This window comes from Pinus tabuliformis, chromosome 2_2, assembly GCF_031772625.1.
Source record: "Pinus tabuliformis cultivar Carrire ecotype Pingquan chromosome 2_2, CPIR1, whole genome shotgun sequence".
NCBI classification, from domain to species: domain Eukaryota; kingdom Viridiplantae; phylum Streptophyta; class Pinopsida; order Pinales; family Pinaceae; genus Pinus; species Pinus tabuliformis.
Window position 1 is genome coordinate 916,644,511 of NC_142300.1, and position 21,864 is coordinate 916,666,374.

General features: G+C 40.2%; 1 protein-coding gene across 1 annotated transcript in view; it reads left to right on the top strand.

Moving 5' to 3' along the window:
- The first annotated feature begins 7,374 nt into the window (after positions 1-7,374).
- Positions 7,375-21,864, top strand: part of LOC149196024 (uncharacterized) — a 70,814-nt gene continuing 56,324 nt past the window's right edge. Inside the window, exon 1 of the mRNA XM_089408117.1 lies at positions 7,375-7,516. Within this exon, the coding sequence (XP_089264243.1) occupies positions 7,375-7,516 (142 nt within the window). The remainder of the gene's footprint in view (positions 7,517-21,864) is intronic.

The window sequence follows — 21,864 nt, forward strand, 5'->3', positions numbered from 1 at the left end:
AGTTGGTCTTACCAGTGACAATGGTGAGTAGTTTTTATAAGACTAAGAAAAATGACTAGAGGATCTAGAGAATCAAATTTCAAACCTTGAGAGCTAGAAATGTTTCAAAACTCATTAGTAGAGGTAACAGTGAAATCTCTATATGGTTTCATGTTTTTTAATCTAACTAGGTGCATATAGTTACCAACAAAGATGACTTTTACACTCAATTTCATTATTCTTGAGGACTCTATCCATGAAGGATTTCATGTGCCAATAAAGCTTGAGGGTCTTGTTGAAACTTCATATCCCATCATGCAATTGTCTGGGTCATATGGTAAACCATATTCTCCATGTTCTCATCCGAAAAATAAAATAATCTCTAATGTTTAACCCCCTCCCTCAAAATACTAAGGTATTATATATATATATATATATATAATATATATATATATATATATATATATATATATATATATATATATATATATATATATATATATATATATCTATATATCTATATATATCTATATAAAATAAAAAAAATAGACTCAATGAAATGAAAAAAACATGAAAAAAAACAAAAAGCAAAAATAAATAGGTAGTAAGAAACAATGCCAAAAAAAAGACAACTTAATGCACAAGCACTCCCTCAATAAAGGTGCTCATGTAGATAAATAACATTAACAACATAACATGACAATGTAATACAATTCATAAAGTTTTCTCTCAAAGCCATACCATCTATGGTAAAGGCTCCATGGGGTGCACGGAGTGCGAGTTGTAATGAGTCAAGTCAAAGGGTTGTTTGCCCAAAGATAATGTAAGAAAAGAGAAAGTGAGTCAGCCTGCCCATGGTCCATGGGACATGGGAATGTATAAATAGAGTAAGGCTCTAAGGCTAGAAGTCAGTGTTGTTTTGGATCTTAATGTTATGGGTTTATGAAGGAAATATTCTCTCTGCATCTATAAGTCTGAGTCGAGGGTGTTGGTAGATAGATAGAGGCTCTGCAACTATGTGTGCAGAGGCTCGGTAGAGTCTATAGCTGTGTGCGTGGACCCCTGCAACTGAGTGCGTAGGGTGGATCTGGTGGTACCGAGAAGTAGATAAATAAAGATAAGAATTTATGAATCATTGTGTGCTTTATCGCGAATCTATCTGTTGCTATATTTTGGATTTATGCATATTTATGATTGTGCGCATTGGTTGTTACTGGTAAATGTTTGCTTAGAGACCTTAAGAAGTAGATTAGATCTATAATAAAATCACTAATAATAAAGTGCATCGGTGTGGATCTATGCGGAAGTCTGACAATAGTGCAGAGTGGTGCGAGGCCACAGATTAGTTCGCGACCCCTCCAAACCACATCAAGATATCCCAAGAGTGCAGAAACTTGGTTCCAGCACCCTCCCCTGCTACCTCGGGTGAGACCTCCGTTTGCACTCCGTGCACTGTTGCCAAAAGAGGCCGGTAGTGCAATATTGTTTTGGCTTATAGTTCTTTCGAACCCAGGTCAGGCCCCAACAAGCCAACAAATGGTTCTGCTTCCGGGACCGGGATCTTTCTAAGGGCTGTCTAATGTCAGAACGCTGGAACCCTATGAAAAAAGAGATTGAAGATTGGTTGGGTCAGAAGCTTCATGAGTTTGTGGTACAGGGAAATAGAAATCCGCAAATATCTCAGGAAAGGTGGTTGGATCGATACATATACACCGAAATCCATGAGATCTTCTTCGTGTCCTTCTTGACAGAGCTGTATGAGTGGATCGCGAGGCTAGCTGATAATCATGGAAGGTGTAGATTGGATCAGCCCATTGTGTGGACTCTAGAGTTGGTGCGCAGGCTAGTAGAATCTGAAGATAAAATCGCATGGGCAGTAGATCATTGGTTGGATTGAATAATAGGAGGGTTTATCACTGAATTCACAATAGACATAACTGTGAGTTATATCGAAGCAGAAAGGCGCTTCCTCTAAGGACCGCGGGGTAAGTACATCAAATTGTTGAATACTTGGATTAAAATGTTGTTATGTGAAAAATGGGTTATGCGCATCCATTGATGTTTGGGGTAACGTGGAGAGGAAGAGGCTACTGAGGGACCGAAGGATTAGAGAATAGTCCCCTGATTTCACTTTCACGAGAAAGCGAGGAGGACTCACAGGTTTCTCTCTGAGAAGTGCAGTCTGATTGATAAAGCAGTGCATTCCGCTGATATCGCCGTTGTCCATGCCATCACCTACTTCACCTACATCAAACTCATCTTCACCTACCCCACCTCCATCACAACTAAGGGTTGCAATGGTGAGTGCAATCAAGTTACCTATATTTAGAGGCGTAGGAAATGAGGAACCAAATCAGTTCTGGTTCATAATAAAGGCAGTGTGGGAAGCCCAAGGTGTTACAAATAATAACATCAAAAAGGATACTTTTGTGAGGGCGTTGTAGGATCGCGCGTTGACGTGGTATATAAAGCACTCTAGTGATCATTCGAATGTGAGAATAGCAACGATCCAGGATACATTGAACAAAGAATTCAGCCAGCCAAAATCAAAGACACAGTCGATCATCGGGTTCAAAGAGATTGTGATGCTACCTGGTGAAACCCCGTGGGATCTGGATCAGATATTGAAGAGTATAATCCATGAGGCTAACATGATGCTGATAGATGCGCAACACCGTGTGTGGTTTGTGGCGTCTTTGATGCCACATCTGAGGACGACATTGTCATAGCAAAAGATCTCAACCCAAGCTGAAGTTTTAGAGATAACAATGAGGTTGCATGAAACTCCAATACAGGATCTAGGGTTGGGAGTTCAACAAATCCATGTGAAAATACAAAAGCTATGCTTAAAGATGCAAAGTTTGAAACAAGGTAAGACACCTTGGCGAGAGGCGCGCAAAGACGTGTGGTGCATAAAATGTAAGGTCAGGGCAATGATAAGGATCATTGTTCGATTTTCATGAACTATTTGGCGGGGGGGACCAATGCCATTGCGATTAGAGGCACAAGTGGGGCCAAGCATGGTGCCCGCGCTCTGGTGCATGATCTGTCAGGTGGGATGAAAGCACACCATGGACAACTGTCATCTATTGCAAAATCTTATCCAACCATCCCAAGAACTATTTTGCAATTTCTGTAGATTGATGGGCCATGACGAACGAAATTGTTAACGTTATGAGTTGTTGATGGATCGAACATCTGCTTACAGGATGCAGACTAAGGCACGAGGTCAAGATCCAGCTACAGCAATAGCACATGGTGGATTCCAGGAACGCGGACAGGGACAAGGGGGAATGGGACCCGAACGAGGGTGTGGACAATTAATCTGCTATAACTGTGGAGGACCTAGGCACTATGCATGTGATTGCACAAACACGACCAAAACATGTTGTCTGTATTGTTACCAATTTGATCATGAAGTGGTAGATTTCCCCACACTAATTACGTAGATGTGTGAAAAAGGGGTTCTTCAGGCCACTCCCACTCAGAACGTCCAAATGATGAAGGCTGAACTATGCGAAGAGGACCCTAACATAAACATGGGGCTCATAAGTGGTGCAACTACAAGAGAAGATAAGGGGAAGCAACCTGAGGAGGATACATGGGTCCACAAGGCCCCTACAAAGCAACTTGAGTTTGATTTGGAATGCGTGAGGAAACATTTATGGAAGCTAAGAAGAGCTTCACGGAGGCTTCTACTTCAGGTAGCAAGGATCAAACTAGTCCAGAAATGGATCCCTCTATGCGAACTACCTTTTTAGAAACATGCATGAAGCTACTACAAGACCATAAAGCAATTAAGGGATTACAAGAGTTGATAACTAGGTGCGCAGGGTCAGGTGAAACGCGAATAGTCTAGAAACTAGGCAAGCATGCTTTTGCACTGGGCAGAAAATGCAGTTGACTGCCTAAATTGGTGACTATGAGATGGATCAGGTCGTTCTAGATTTGGGGTCAGATGTGAATGTGCTACCTAAGCAGACTTGGGAGTGCATGGGAAGGCCTGCACTACAATGGTCTCCTATTCAATTGTGGATGGCAAACCAACAAAAGATCTTGGCTATGAGGAGACTGCAAGTAGTCACAATAGACATTGAAGGTGCAAGCACAAAAATAGATTTTAAGGTAATAGAAATTGTGGATGACAGTAACCCGTATCCTACATTATTAGGGATATATTGCACCATGGATATGAATGGAGTCATCAACCTAAAGAAATGAAAAATGATATTCAAGAAAAATTCCCTCCACGTAGTGGTTCCACTAGACCCAGCCAAAGGGGCATGCTGCATTGAGCCTGTACGCGATGAGGACAATGATGATGAACTGGACTATATCTACCAAAACACAGCGCAAGATCAGGATCAGTGAATCTGATAGCGGACAGGAGAATATCATGGGAACGTGATAATTCCTGCACGTCGAACTCAGATGAAGAGATTGAGCGATGGCAGAACTGATTGCATGAGGTAATAACACTAAATTTTAATATGATGGTTAGATCATTACATCGTGTAACGATAGAAGCAAGAGAAATTCCAACAGATGTGAATGCAGCGAAAGAAGAGGAACCTATAGACCATTATGAAATGGCAAGTTTGGAACCAAAGCAGCCAGGATCACTAACGGGGCCGCTGTGTGCAACAACTGCACAAGGGTGGAGTACCCACAAAAAGACTAGGAGAAAGTGGTGCGAATGTACAAGGCAGGTGCACGTACGATTTGGAGGACAAAGTGAGGTGAGCATCCATCAGCGGCATAGGGTGTAGGTGTATGTTGTGAAAAAGTCTAACTAACTAAGAATCAAAAATCCAAATTCACTGCAGCGATGCATTCCGCCAGTTGTTTGCGACAAAGCCAGCAGGAAAACAGGGGGAGCATGAACAACGTCCGCCTAATAAGACGACCCAATGGGAATCTGCGGATACCAGGAGTTTGATGGGCCTATAAGACCATTAGCAGAAGGAGGCAGGTGAGGTGATCTTATCAATGATAAGACAAGAGGAAACCAAGAAGGGGTGTAGAAGCAGTAGGCTTCACAAAATTGATGAAGAATGGGCGTGGCCGAGAAGGAAAAGTGTGACATTGGAGGAAGGAATCAGCAAAATGAAAATTGGCGTCACACAAGCAAGCCACGCGAATCTGCAAAGAAGGGAACCAGGCTTGGCTAGGCCTACCTCGGTACTAGAATGAGTTGTGACCCTACTATCATGGCTGAAACCGCACCAACAGAGGTATGTACCGTATATAGCAGTGCCCAAAGGGATAATGGATACGAGGGTACTCGAAAGGTGCCTGCAGCCTGGGCTAGCAGGGAAGCTGAGACCTTGCACCTGGGGTGCGACCACCTGACTAGCTGTGGACATCATAGTCTCAATGCCCCAACAAGTTTAAAGAAGACGTAGGACTATAAACAAGTCTGTGGGGGGTCGCTACAGAAAGAAGGTTCTGTGCAAGGCCAATCGGTCAGCAAGATCGTGACCGCGCCAAAGGGGTTGCGTTGCCATGTGGGAAGGGTGGGAGGTGACCGTTAATGTCACTATTCATGACAAGAAGTTCAAGTTACTGCAAAGAGGAGCGGCTGGGGGGCCATTAAGGTAGGAGTTCTGAGATAGATACAAAAATATCTGCCACCAAGAAGACATTAATGAATTAGGAGTGGAGGGAAAGGTTACATTCAAACTCATGCATTCCTATAAAATCCCTTGGACAACACCAGGATATTTGACATTTGAGCGAGTACAGAACAACAAACACCCAGCTACTAGGCCTCCCATGAGTACCATGGCTAGAACCCGAGCACAATTCACGGAAGAGCTATATCTGACCCAGGAGGAGCCGGAAGAAGTAATTGCTACCCCCGAGGTTCCAAAGTCCCCACGCACATCGTGACACTGGAAAAACAAGCAGACTATGGGGCCAGTCTGGGTATCACCAAGATTCAGTAAGTTGTCAGAGGTAGAAAAGGGCAAAGCAATCAACACTGAAATCGACGAGGATGAGGAAGATTTGCAAGCCTTAATCTCTCAGATTGAAGCACAGGATGACGAAGCAGAGGATATTGTCCACATACCTTCGCTACCACCATATATCTCTCCATGGAACAGGACGGCCAATATACTGAAAGACTTGGACGCCACGAAGAGTACGCTCGAGACTCTGCTTCTCCTGGATGAGATAATGTTTGATGGTATACTGCTGGGCCGAGTATCGAGTATCAAGTTCGAAGATTGGGATCTTGTGGATAGTGAAAAGTTCACCCAATTGGCTGAAGAGAAATTACTACAGTGAAAGTGGTTACGGGGTGGGGAGAAGGCAGGATTACTCAATCTAAAGTGGATACCCCATTATCACCACGTGACCATCACCATTTTTGTTATCCGATAGTTACTATGTCTGGTACATGAGGGGTATCTATGGTTGGAGGAACCGATTCTAATCATGACAGATTTAGTACACCGAACTACCCATCTACCTACTAAAGGGAATGACCCTACAGACATAGCCAGCACAAGTAGCGATGTGGGTCTCGCAGAAGCAATGAAGGCTAAATATAAGTTGGAAAATCGAAAGCATGGATATGTAATAGAAAGCATAAAAGACCGAGGGTTGCAAGTCGCCACCCAGCTACTGGCCAGTAAACTCATGACAAAGTGCCACGCAGATGAAGTACCAGCCCCTGTCATTGTGCTTGTTGAGCAGTGTGCAAAAGGGGTTCAGTTCAAGTGGGCACAGTTTCTATGCGACGAATTTTTGACAAACTGTAAGGAAGCACAAGGGAAGGGTAAGACTTTCCATTATGCATGGTTGCTACTATCAATCCTTTTGGTTATAGGAGAACTGCCGCAGGGTAGCCAGTTTCACAACATTGAGGAGAACCTGCCTGAAGTAGTGCGGTATAACTCGGTCTGGGCTACAAAGGATGCTATGAGGGTTCGTGAGATCAAGTTATTTTGGATATCCATGGAGGCAAATATCTGGACATGGATCGCTCACAGACCACGGTTATCCCCAACAGTATACAATAATTTTCAAAGCACGGTGGAGTTCAAAGCAGACATGCATAACCTATATATCCGGGCACGAAAAGATCCAAAACAAACATGGGTAAAGATTCCGTCCATTGTAACTAACGATGTAATTTACGAGGTAATGGCACCATGGCCTCCAGAGTGGCATGCCCCAGACGTGGCCGCATTAGAAAGGATGGCAGCATAGCAGCGAAAGAAGGAAATCCAGTTGTGACTCATGAAAATGGTGGAAAGGATGCGTCAGGAATAGAAGGCATCTTCGCAGCAAGAGGCGACCTAGGAAGTAATCACCGAAGAGATTAGGGAAGATTAGGAAATGTCCTTGGAGTAGGACATGCAGAGGGAAACGGAGACATAGGAATGCATGGACCTTCCCACCAAGTCAACCCAAGGCAAGAGGTCGCGCATCAAGGAGTCGCCACATATTGGCAAAAAGACAAAGATAACAAAGCCTTTGGAGAAAGAGTTTCTTGACAACGACGAACCAACGCGTAATGTCACTAAAGGTTCATTGGAGGAGCTGATGATAGAGTAGACAACTGTGTTGGGGGAGCTCAGAGCGCAGCTATAGGGCTTATAGGTGTGTTCCCCGGGAAGGATGATACCAAACCTAGCAGACGACACATCCACAGTCGAGCAGATGACACATCCACAGTCGAGCAGGTGGTGTGCATCCCCGCAGTGAACACTTTATTATTTCTCGCAAGCGCTGTCCTAGCTGAAGCTGAAGGTGACATGTGCAGTTGGGGGTTGAATTTGGCTGCCCTTCCTAGAGAAGCCCTATACCAACTGCAAGATGGGCTAACCACTGAGATCCGTGCCAGGGAAGGCCGTTCCCTCCAAATCCTTATGGAGCACAAGGCAAATCTGGAGTAGGTCAGTCTACAGCACGATGACTTGGTCACAAATAACTAAGAATTGGAACAGGTCGTGGCGGAGGACTGCAGCAAGGTACCAGAGTTGGCTATGCTAGTGGAACATCCCATAGCTAAAAAGATTCATCACAAGGCTGCAGGATTCCGTACAACCCAAGAAGAGGCTGTGAAATCTCAGTGGGAATTAAATTTACAAATTGGAGAGCTAAGACTAAAGGCGTAGCCACCCACACCCCCAAAAGTTCGAGAGCAGCACTGCGGCGAAATTCAAGCAGGATTAGAAGTGATAAAGCGTGATGTCCAAGATTACTCGCGATTGTTGGATCAGACCCTCCTTATTCTCACATCCCTCCAGGAAGATCCAATGCTACAACAGGTAGAGACAAAAGCGCAGGAGTTATAGCAGGATTATGACAAAGTCAAGGGGACTGTGCAAACGGTTGCCATCATACAGCGATTGGCCAAAATGAGGGAGGCCCAGGTTCTCAAGACACAAGTTGACACCACTCGGCAGAAGGAAGCAGTGCTTAAAGAATGCATCCAACCTTGGCTTGATGAGGCATTCGCGGTCTCCACCAACATTGAGGGAAAGTTTTCACACATGCAGGTAGTATAAGAACTCAGACAAGCAACTGAAACTAATACCGAAGCATCCATGGCTCGCGTAGAACGAGTATAGTAGATGGCGGAAAATTTTGTTGCGAGTGTAAGCGAAGCACAAAAGTTGCTGCATGACCTCCACGCGAAGATTTCCACACCATCTGAGTGCCTCAGGACGAGTCACGATGATTGTGTTGGGGGCCTGTTGGGTAGCAGAGGCCTTGAATAATGGTTTTGGGGCTTAAAGCCCGCAATTTTGGGTAATAGTATGGTAAAGGCTCCACGAGGTATGCGGAGCACGAGTTGTAATGAGTCAATTCAAAGGGTTGTCCGCCTGAAAATAATGTAAGAAAATAGAAAGTGAGTCAGCCTGCCCATGGTCCATGGGACTTGGGAATGTATAAATAGAGCAAGGCTCTAAGGTTAGAAGTCAGTTTTGTTTTGGATCTTAATGTTATGGGTTTATGAAGGTAATATTCTCTCTGCATCTGTAAGTCCAAGTCGAGGGTGTTGGTAGATAAATAGAGGCTCTGCAACTATGAGCATAGAGGCTCTGCAGCTGTGTGCGCGGACCCCTGTAGCTGAGTGTGCAGGGTGGATCTGGTGGTACTGAGAAGGAGATAAATAAAGATAAGAATTCCTAAATCACTGTGTGCTTTATCGCGAATTTATCCGTTGCTATGTTCTGGATTTATGCATATTTATGATTGCGTGCATTTGTTGTTACTGGCAAATGTTTGCATAGAGACCTTAAGAAGTAGATTAGATCTATAATAAAGTCATTAATAATAAAGCGCATCGGTGTGGATTTAAGCGAAAGTCTGACAACAGTGTAGAGTGGCACGAGGCCGCAGATCGGTTCACGACCCTTCCAGACCATATCAAGACATCCCAAGGGTGTGAAAACCTGGTTCCAACACCCTCCCCTGCTACCTCGGGTGAGACCTCAATCCGCGATCCATAGAGTGTTGCTGAAAGGGCCGGTAGTGCAGGATTTGTTTGGCTAATAATTCTTCTGAACTTGGGTTAGGCTCAAACAAGCCAACAGAGACCACTCAAACTTAGGACATTACTAAACTCCCACACAATATATATCAGTAAACTTATATCAACTTGATTTAAGTTTCTGCATACTAGCGGTCTCATCACCTATCATTAGGGACTCTTTACTTGAGTTCCTAATGATGGGTGACGAGATTACTCAAACTTAGGACATCACTAAACTCCCACATAATATATATCAATAATCTTATATCAACTTGATTTAAATGATTATCATATTTCATTAAATTGTAGTAAAATGAAAGATCTTATAAATTTAGAAGGAAAGTTAAATGTAATTATTGTTATGATTTAAAAAGGAAAGAAAAAAATATTATTCTTTTTATTTAATGAATATTCGAATTTTAACATTTTTATATTTCTTTATTAAGTAGGGCGAGTTTTGAGATTATTAGCTTGGCTTGAGTATCATATGGGAACACCCTTGGTTTGGGCCATATCAACTCTTAACAAGGCAAGATTTTTGGCCACTAGGTTTTGAACCATTGATATTTGTTGGAATGGTCACAACCTAGGGGCATCTAAGTTGTCGAAATCACATGGATATCACACATGGTTTGAGCCATGACAACTTTTGACATGGAGATCACACATGCCTTGAGCCATGAAGGCTAGAGTTATGCCCACAAAGTTTTGACCCTGTGACCTTTTAACCATGGAATGCCTTTACAAGCGCCATGTGGGCATTTGAATTTCAATAATTATTTTTAGCTAATATTTTTATTTAATTAATACACCATTAAAATTTTGATACACAATATTTAAAATTTTAATAATTATTTTAATTAATATTTATTTAATTCTATTAATAATTATATTTTTTTTCAAGGAAATTACCTTTCTCGGCGAGAGGTGACAGTGAAGGTCAATACAACAATCTTTGGAGGCACATAACTATTAGAATAATATTTCTCATCATCATATCACTTACAAAAAATTAAATTCGAGTAAAAAAATAACAAGTATTATGACCAATCATCAAAGACAACCCAATTATCATTTAAAAAAAAATTAATTAATTAATCTAATTAATATTTGGCTAAATCCTTTCTATGTAACAATTGAAATTTTAATAATTATTTTCCATTAATACTTTTTTTCTTTCAAGTCAAACGATTTCGCTATTAACTTCACAATTACCCCATTTAAACACATAAGGTTAGTTAATTACCTTAATCTCGAATAACTATTATCAATATTTACCATTAATAATTTTAATTTTAATTAATATAAAACCAAATATTTTTATCTATAATATTTAAGATATCAACCAATAATTTGAATTAATACTTATTTAATTTATAATAATAATTTTCCAGATTCTCCATCGTAAATAAGCAATATGTTAATAATAGAAAAAGGGTTCACTCAGCAAGTCCTGACGGTCTTAAGACATTCCGTTTATTTAAAATAAAAAATCATTACTCCCATACTGGTGTAAAGAACACTAAATTGTATTAAATTATTCCGACCAGGGGTTCAATGTTATCCCGCTTAACGGCGTAATTAAATTGACAAAATGATATTCTTATTACCCAATATCACTAAATATTTTAACCGTAAAATAAATGGTAAACTTAATAATTTTGTAAATTTAAATTTAATAATTTTTTATTATTATTATTTTCAAATATTATCTATCAAGATATATTTCAGAAACATAATTATGATTAATAAAATTAATTTTTGTAATTGTATATTAATTTTTTAAATGCACAAGTACAATACATTATTCGTATTTAATTTTTAGTTAGTATTATCAGAAAATATATATTTTAAAAATAATTTTTGTAATGGTATATTAATTTTTTAAATGTATAAGTATAATACGTTACTTATATTTAATTTTTTTAGTTAGTATTATCAAATAGATTATTTATATTTAATTTTTTAGTTAATATTATGAGAAAATATATATTTCAAAAATATAGATGAAGATGAAAAAATTATAACATTTTGAAAATATATTACAAATAAATACAATTATAAGAATGGCCACAACAATATTACAAATAATTTATTTGAAAGCAACATCATATCACATATATTGTTTTTTAATAGGTACTATTAGCCAATATATATTGCAAAAATATAAATATGACATAATCATAACATTAATCAAAGGATTAGTGAGTAGGTAGCTGACCTCAAGCATAGAAGAACCAAGTCTTTTGCTTTAGTAGAGCATGCGGAAAAAACCAAACATCATGTTTGTATTGAGGAAGCTAGTGTTATTGCTAGGGTTTCGCAGTTCCATCATGGGAAATTTAGGACGCCCTTGAGATTGAAAAAAGGCCGAGCAATTTCAATAGAGAGGATGGATGGAAGATCAATAGTTGTTGGGTCCTGGGTCCCAGCACTCTCTTCCTAGTCACTTTCTTCCCTTCCTCCCTCCCTCGTTTTCTGGTTTGTTCTGATTATGCTGTATCCTAATAATTTTAGTTGATAGTTAATATTATTACTTGTATTGTTATATAATAATAAGTTAATTTAACAATTGGATATACGATTAATTATTTCTGTATATTTAAAATATTTTTATTCTTTCCTTCTCTTAACTTATTCTGAGATTATTGTTAATATCTTTTATAACTAACTATGACCTGAATAAATATTAATTTATTATATATTATAAATAATAATTTTGTATAGTTAAAACTTTTAGGTTAATTCATCTCGATAATTTAATGAAATGTTCAAACCTCTAGGATAATTAGATGAACAATAATTTTTATATATTTATAACTAACTAATAATTTATTGATAATATAACTAACTTCCTATTTAATAAATTAAATTAACTTATTGTAGGCCCCGTCCTTGTGTATTTCTCCCCTTAATTAAACTATTAATTAACTTTAAATATTTGAAATATTCTTTCTAACCCCTAAAAATTTCTCGAGTATTTATATTTTAATAACTTTTATAAATAATTATTAATTTAAAATTAATTTATTTTTTATAAATTAATATATATTTATAACACTATAACTAACTAGGTGTATTTATATTTAACAACTTTTATAACTAATGGTTATTTACTCTAATATTTATAACTAGCTATTAATTTAAATTAATTTATTTTATAATTTATTTTTTAATATATATTTATATTTATAAGTTTATAGAATAGTCCCTTTAACTTTTATTTTAATAAGAATAAAACTAACTATCATTTAATAATTAATTGAATTAACTTAATTAATTAAATATAGGTCATGCCCCTATTTCAGTCCAACTAACTGTTTTCTTGGTTAAATATAGACATTAGTCAATATAGCCATTACCTGGTCATGAAATAAAGCTATTGGAGGTTCTGCTGGGACTATTTAATATGCAAAACTAGATCTGATTCTTCAACTTGTCCTGACAATGAACCACACTAGTTGGTTCGAAACACGTCGACAAATAAAATATCATGTGATTTACGCCGAAAAATCTCTCATAAACTTGATATGGATCACAGAAGCCTCAATTCAATAGTCATAACATTTTAAAAATATATCAAAAATGATTAAAATTATAGAAAAAACCATGACAATATCACAAATAATATTTTGAAATCATTATCATTCAAGGCACATTTAAAAACCATTAATTGTTATAATTTTCTTTTAAATAATACATATTTCAACATTACAAATAATAATAACATCACACGTAACTATGATCATGAATTATATTTTGTAAGCACAATCATTCATTATATATTGCTTTTTTGAGAAGTATTATGAGCTAATATATATTTCAAAAATAAAATAAATATGACATGATCATAACATTTTAAAAATATATCACAAATAGTTATAATGATACAAATGATCATGAGAATAACATAAATAACTATGATCATGAATTTTTTGTAACCACCATATGTAACAAACTTTACTCAAAATAGTATATCTATATATATATATATATATATATATATATATATATATATATATATATATATATATATATGAACTTAATCATGAATTACTGACAAATGGAGCAGTCTATCTTTACACTAACCGAACTCTTTATATGTTAATTATTATGTCATATTAAACATATAGACCATATGATTCCTCCATATATCAAACTTGATAAGGAGCATTAATGATTTGGCACTATTTGATTGGTGATTGATAAGGGTTAAGGGTCAAAACGACAGTAGTTCTTCCTAGCCTCATCGCTAGAACTCCACATGGGCTGCCATGTTGTTATAGTCCAAATATTATTATGAGACAATAATATTTGACTTTTCTATTTTTGACTAGCAGTCTAAAAATAGACTCTGATCACTCCTGCTGTGATCCAAAAATAGAAGTCCATCTATTTTTCCCAACATGACCAATCATCCATAAATAGCATCCTGCAACTCATAGACCATGATCCATATGTCTAAAAATAGACATAGTCTAAAAATAGACTTTGCGCCATAATTCGCCTGCGGGCCCACTTAGTGAAGGCGACTCCTTTCCACTAAGCTCCATCATATTGTTGCATTCTCAACACTCCCTCTCAATAAGATATGGATTATCATCAACCCCTATCCTGCCTCGGTGGTATTCGAATTTGCTCCTGGTGAGCGCCTTCGTCAAGATATCAGCATCCTGATCCTCCGTTGGAATGTATGAAAGTAACATGATTCTCCGCTGCACACAATATCTGATATGATGGTACCTGATGTCGTCTGTTGAGCTCCCTGCCCAATCTGCATCCTCCTGTTTGTACCAAGATCCATATCCCGATGTGCCTCTCTTGAGCCTCCACACATGCGACTCCTCCAACTGTCGATAAACAGTGGCATCCACTTCTTCTGCTGAAGTGGCATCCTCCTTCCTCCAACCTCCAGGAAGAGGAGTATCAACAGGCTTGCAGCCATGCATGTTGAACTTATCCAGTATCTCCCAAGCATACTTACCTTGAGAAACAAATAGTCCATCACTGCGATGCCAAATTTCCAATCCCAGGAAATAATGAAGGAGGCCCAAGTCCTTCATCTCAAACTCCTTAGTAAGATCATCCTTGCATGAAATTATCAACAGCTCATCACCGGTAGAATCAAATCATCTACATAAAGTACAATGATAAGAAACTTACCCTCCACCACAATCTGGTATAGGTTAGGATCCGCCTCACTCTTGGAGAATCCAAGTTTGGTGAAATGGTTGTCTATCTATATGTACCAAGCACGTGGTGCTTGTTTCAACCCATACAATGCTCTCTTGAGCCTGCACACATGTGACTCGCTGCTGAAGATCTAAAAACCTTCGGGTTGCTCAATGTACACCTCCTCCTCAATGACTCCGTTGAGGAATGTAGTCTTCACATCCATCTGATGAATGTGCCACCCCATCTGCGCTGAGAGAGCAAGAATCGTCCATATGGAAGAATACCTTGCGACAGGTGCAAAGGTCTCCTCATAATCGATTCCCTCTGTTTGTGAAAAGCCTTGGGCAACAAATCTTGCCTTGTACTTCTCCACACTCCCGTCAGCTGCCTGCTTAACTTTGTAGATCCATCTCGAACCCACCACTGATTTCCCTACTGGTCTAGGAACAATCTCCCATGCACTGTTTCCGACAATCGAATCATACTCTTCCACCATGGCGTCTACCCATGCGGGATCCTCCACAGCTTCCTCGAAAGAGGATGGCTCAGTCACAACACATTTGCTCACAAGAGCCATGTATCCAGTGTACTGATCAGGTGACTGTCTCCACCTGCGTTAGGCTGTAGGTGGTCCTACAACTTTCTCTGCATCTTGAGCCAGTCACTTAGCTTCTGTCAAGCGCTTTCGCCCTCTGATGGTTGGCATTGCATGAGTGGTCTGTTCCAATCCATGAACTTCATCATGTGGCTGATCCACATCCTAAAGCTCATCTTTAGGAACTAATAGCTCCTCATATGCATGCAAGTGTAGCTCCCTCTCAAGCAAACACTTCATGGCTTTCTCCTCCTGAAATTTTATATCCCATCGCACAACAGTCTTGCCACTGTCTAGAAAATACACATGATAGTTGTGGGGCATATTAGTGTACCCCACAACTATCCCAACCTCTGCAGTCGGCTCCAACTTCTTCCTATCATCCTTTGTCACATGCATGTAAACGTTAGCACCAAAAATCCTCAAATGAGAAAGATTAGGCCTCTTACCAGAATAAGCCTCCTCGGGTGTACTCATGCCAAGTATCCTGTGAGGACAACGGTTTTGCACATATACTATTGTATTGCATGCTTCCACCCACAAATGAAGGGGTAGGCCCTATCATGCAACATTGCCCGTGCAGCACCCACGATCGTTCTTTTCTTCTGCTCAGCAACCCTGTTCTACTGTGGATTATGGGGAGCTATGAGCTCTCTTCAAATCCCTTCTGCACTGGAGAAATCCTTGAACTCACTAGAGATGTATTCACCACCATTATCGCTCCTAAGAGCCTTCACCTTCTTTCCCGACTCCTTCTCGACCAGTGCTTTGAACTCACAAAACTTTGAGTATGTCTCGCTCTTCTTCTGCATGAAGAAGATCCAGCACTTACGAGAGAAATCATCAACAAAGATCACATAATACCTGTGTTTTGCTGTCGAAGCTACTGAGAAAGGTCCACACACGTCTGTGTGAATTCTCTCAAGGATCGTTGTGGCACGACTATCCTTCTCGTGAAAGGTGGCTTTCACAAACTTTCCCAAAGTGCACCCCTTGCACTGATCTGACTGCGCAAGGGTGCCTTTAGGAAGCCCTGTAGTGATCTGTTGCAGTATCTTCAAGTCTCCATGGTGAAGGTGACCCAATCTCCTGTGCCACAGCTCGCCATCATCCCGGCTCACTAATCCTTCTACCTTGCATGCCCTTGCTACGCATCCATCTACATGCAACTCATAAAGGTTCCTCACTCGAACCCCTATCTTCTGGGTTTCTCCAATTGTCTTGTTGCGCAGGAAAGCCTTTCCATCGCTGAAAACAAAATCATATCCCTTGTCTTCTAACATCACCACAGAGATAAGATTCTTCTTCAATCCTGGAACATGCATCACTTCCTTCAATACAAAGGGTTTACCAGACTCCCTCTCAAAGGAAATGGTACTGATACCGGTCGCACTGTATCTACCGTCATCAACCATCTCAATGTGCACTCCAAGATCTTTGTCCTCCAGATCAGAAAATAAATCTCGATCTCCTGTCATGTGAAAAGACACACCACTCTCCAAGAACCACACCGATCCCATCACACTTGAAACCAAGCATGCGATCAATGAAAAATCAAGCTCAAACTGCGAGGCTAGAGCCTCTCCTGCTGAAGATCCAGTAGCTTGCTTGTTCTTCTTCTTCTGTGGACAATTAGTGGCATAGTGTCTGTGCTGGTGATAGTGAAAGCACTTCACCTTGGACATGTCCTGCTTCTTACCTTTCGCACCAGACTGAGAAGCTTTCTTGTTATTCCCCTTCTTTGCTTTGGCAGCCAAAGCGCAATTTTCTTCATCAGGTCCCTTTGATGAAGATCTGTCGCTGGTATTCCGCCTGATCTCCTCCTGCACAAGATCTGACCAAAGTCTCTCCCATCCTGGCAATTTCTCCCAACCATTGACAGAGTCCTGATAGGAATTCCAACTCTTCGGAAGACCAAGGAGAGCTAAGCTCACCAAGTCCTCATCATCGACAGTTACCCCCACACTTCCCAGCTCATCTTTGCACTGAGTGAACTTCGTGAGATACTTGGGCATACTGTCTCCCTTCTCACATTTGATGTTTCTGAGTTTATCCTTGAGTGCCAGCTTCCTCTGATCGCTCTTGCTTTGGAATAGATCTGTTAAAGGTTTCCACATCAAGTATGGAGAAGCCTTTCCATGCAGGCTGGACACAATGTGATCCTTCACGCCCTCCAACAAAATCCTTCGACACTTTGTTGTCTTCTTTTGCCAAGCATCAACCTGCACAGCATCAGTAGGCTTTGGGACATCAGCCTCTATGAACTCCTTCAGCCCATTATCATCCAAAACTGCCTCCATCCTGTCCTTCCATGCAATATAGTTTGAGCTGCCCTCAAGAGCATACTCCAATCGCAATCCGTTGAAAGACATTGCCACGTTGATACCAAGAAAACACTGCTGCAAATTCAAATTCCACCAGCTCCAAACTCAACCGCCTCTGATCTAGAATTTGTGAGAACAAAGTATTTCTCGTACAGAGATTGACTGTATAGGCTTTTACTGGATATCTCACCTTCCAAAGGAAGGATGAATCGAGAGGCTACCTGGCCCGATTACAGACTCTGCCTGAAGAAATAGGATGTAAACACTTTCTGAATAATAGATCTGATGATCAACAGCTCTGATACCATGTAGAAATTTTGAATAATAAACACTTATTCAACAGAGATTATCCCGATTATACACTATTTCAGAATACATGCATAATACATAACCTCCTCTACGTTGATCATCAATTTTGCAGCATCAAAAAAACAATGAAACATCAATCGCATGCACACATTAACACAGTATGTAACCCGAGGAAAGCTTACAGCTGAAAACTCCACACTATCTGTATATTAATGATTGAGAACATGTAACAATACATAGTACAATACTCCTCACAAGTATCCAACACTATCTCCACCTGTTACACACAAAACTAGCTCAGATCTAAACAAGTCACAGGTTCAAATCTTCTCCGCTGCTTTCCCTGCCTCTATTGCACACAATACCATGTGAAAATCACTCACTCTGGAAATCACGTGAGAACATGCTATATCTCTGGGCATTTACTGTACAATCCTCATGGGCATACTCAATACATTGATTGTGCAAGATCTCATGCACAACTATAGTCACAACTGATAGCAATCTCAACCTCTAACACCTGTCTCCACTGAATTGTACATGCACTGAGTTAACTGATGTATTCTTCAGTTGCATTATGAGTTAATAATTAGTGAATTAATTTAATCAATTAATTCACATCACTCATCACTAGTCTATCTGCAGTTAGACTAATTACAACTAGTTCAACCAAGTCAAACTGAACACAAATCCATCAACTCCACATCCAACTCTACAGAACTCACATGCATGAGTTATAACTAATGTCCTGCATGCAATAGCTCAACTGACTCATAAGAAAAGCGTATTTCCTTCTGACAGTTGCATGTGCCACATCTGTAGCTCAAACTGAAGTGCTCCAAGAGGATAAGATAAAGTTTATAGTCCAAATATTATTATGAGACAATAATATTTGACTTTTCTATTTTTGACTAGCAGTCTAAAAATAGACTATGATCACTCCTGTTGTGATCCAAAAATAGAAGTCCATCTATTTTTCCCAACATGACCAATCATCCATAAACAGCATCCTGCAACTCATAGACCATGATCCATATGTCTAGAAATAGACATAGTCTAAAAATAGACTTTGCGCCATAATTTTCCTGCGGGCCCACTTAGTGAAGGCAACTCCTTTCCACTAAGCTCCATCATCTTGTTGCATTCTCAACAGTTGCATCCGAACAAGCCTCTGAGTGAGGGCCACCATCTTTGCAGTTCCTCTGGCTTTGTCATACTACTATTGGAGTTCTCGTGCCTCTGTCTCTAAGTGTTGGATGTTGGGGTCCTCTTGTAGATTTGTGAGGACCTCAAATGATTCTTCCAACATGCTGGTGCAGTCTCGCACTACACTTCCAATTTCATCCAGTCCCACTGTGATAGCACTGGCACACTTTTCTCTGACTTTCGAAGGGGTGGACAACTGTGCCTTTAACCATAGCTCAGCGATCTGAAGGTTCAATTCCAGCTGAACCTTTGTCATTTCCTCCCGCACCTCGCGCACCCCTGCTGCTAACCTCTGGATGCATGCCTGTACTGGTATGTCTGATGGGATGGCCAACTCTGGGATGTTTTGGCAAGATTTGTCTATTACCTTTATCAACTATTAATTCTGCGATGCCACTTCGTTACGGTGCAAGCTCAACTATTCCATATTGATTTTCTGTTCGTTGAGGACTTGCAGTGTGCGGTTCTCCCTAGCTCACAACTCTGCAGTAATTACATCCTGTAAAACATATAAGGTCTCTTGCTGGAGTGCAGCCATATTGATACTAAGGCCCTTCAATGCATTAACTGTAGGCTTGTTGGCCTCATTTGTTGTCACTAGTGCCCCTTCTGGTAGCACTATGGTATTTGTCATCCTCGCGCGCAACATTTGTTCTATGACTGCGAGGTTCGTTGACAGGGTACCAGCTTGAGGAGGGCACACCTGTAATTCCTGCAATTGCACTCTGAGGGCCCCCAACACAATCTGGTTCTCTTGCATGAAATTTTGGAGGGCCTCATAGGTGACATTGTGCACTGTCTCACCAATGTCATGCAAATCACCCTTAGTTAGGGTGATCGGGTCAATAGACAACTTCGATGCCTTGTCCTTCTTACATGACCCTGTTCACTCGGCTGGGTGTTGGCGCTTCAACTGTGTGGATGTGGTTTGTGGGTTTGCGCCTCCCTCTTTGTCCTCTACTTCCTGTTCATGCGAAGGCAATGTTTGGCCCTCACTCTCCTTCATGGCTACCTCCTGTGCTGTTGGTGCTACTTCTGCGGCCTTTCCTGCTCAGTTGTTGTCTGTGCAACGTCCCGCACTGCCTGCACTTCTGGTGCCGCTGCCTCCTTCCTTCTTGTTAAAATTGGAAACTAGGGAAAAACTTCATGTGGGTCATCTTATTCATGGCTGATAATATTTTTATTAGATTCCTCTCGTCGAGAGGTGTAGGATTGATATAAAGATCATCCGATTCTGATAAGTATTCATGGATATATGAATTTATTTTGATTATGGAATTATTATCAAGCCGACCTACAAATCACGTAGGCTCAGAAGCCCAACAGTCACATCTATTCAAACACCAACATTGTGTATAAATATAGGATGACTTTTCCCATTTGCACTCACTCATCTCATCATATCTCTCTCTCTCTCTCTCTCTCTCTACTGCGCAGAAAAGAGTCTCTTCTCTACTGTGCAGAAAAGGGTCTCTCCCTCACACATTTGAAGCCGGAAGCAGCCAAAACTGATGTTGCAACTGCAGAAGTAAAGATTGAACTACGTGGACTAGAATATCTCTTCATCTAAACTATGTTGTAGGTTCATCTGAACCTCCTATGAAAGCTGCAAATTTTGGTGGTGGAATCAAGTCAATCCGACGGACGGTTTGCAAGATATCGACTATCGTAGTTTGAAGCTGGAAGCTACCGAAATTGAAGCTAAAACTGCAGAAGTAAAGATTGACCTACGTGGAATAGAAGATCTCCTCATCTGAACTACGTTGTAGGTTCATCTGAACCTCCTCTAAAAGCCACAACTTTTGGTGGTGGAATCAAGTCAATCCGATGGACGGTTTGCAAAATATCAACTGCCCTAGTTTGAAGCCGGAAGCTGCTGAAACTGAAGCTGCAATTGCAGAAGTAAAGGTTGACTTGCGTGGAATCAAATATCTCCTCATCTGAACTATGCTATAGGTTCATCTGAACCTCCTCTGGAAGCCACAACTTTTGGTGGTGGAATAAAGCCGATCCGACGGTCGGTTTGTGAGATATCATCTGCCCTATTTTGATGATGAAACTGCTGATGTTGATGCTGCTGATCTAGGGTTTGCTACTGTTGATATAAATAAGATTTATTGTACTATTTCTCTCTACTGAATTATTGAAGATAAAAGAAGATTTTATCAAAGGGTTTCCCCACACATTGTGGGGTTTGTCCCTGGCTAGCGGCCACATCTTGTGTCTCTTGTCTTGGCTTGTTTTCTGTCGATCGTTTAATGTTCTATCTGCACTTGACTTTATGTACATGTGATTGCTAATCTATGGAATATAATAAGGAAAAGAAGTAAACTTTCATAAGTATATAACATACCATAACTTAACATGGTATCGGAGCTGAGGTGAAGACAAAACCCGAGCAAGAGCAAGAGTAATCACCGAAGAGAAGATTGGCAAGGCTATCCTAAAAGAACGATGGGGTCCTTAACACTCTTTCCTGCCGAACACAAGCTCCGTGAGAAAGATGACTATCACGGATGGAAGATGTCTATCGATCTAACCCTTGAGGATCAAGGAGTATTGGAGCATGTGAGAGGCAATATTGTTGAGCCTTCATCAAATACATCCGTTGCTGCCAGGAACAAATGGAAAATCGGTGAAGTCTAAACAAAGAAGCCCATCCGAGACTCTATCGATGAGCACTTGGTGGCTTACATCTCCGATCCAGACACATCCAAGGAAATCTATTATAGACTGGTGAGTTTATGTAAAGTAAATGATGCAAATCAATTTTGGTTTCTTAG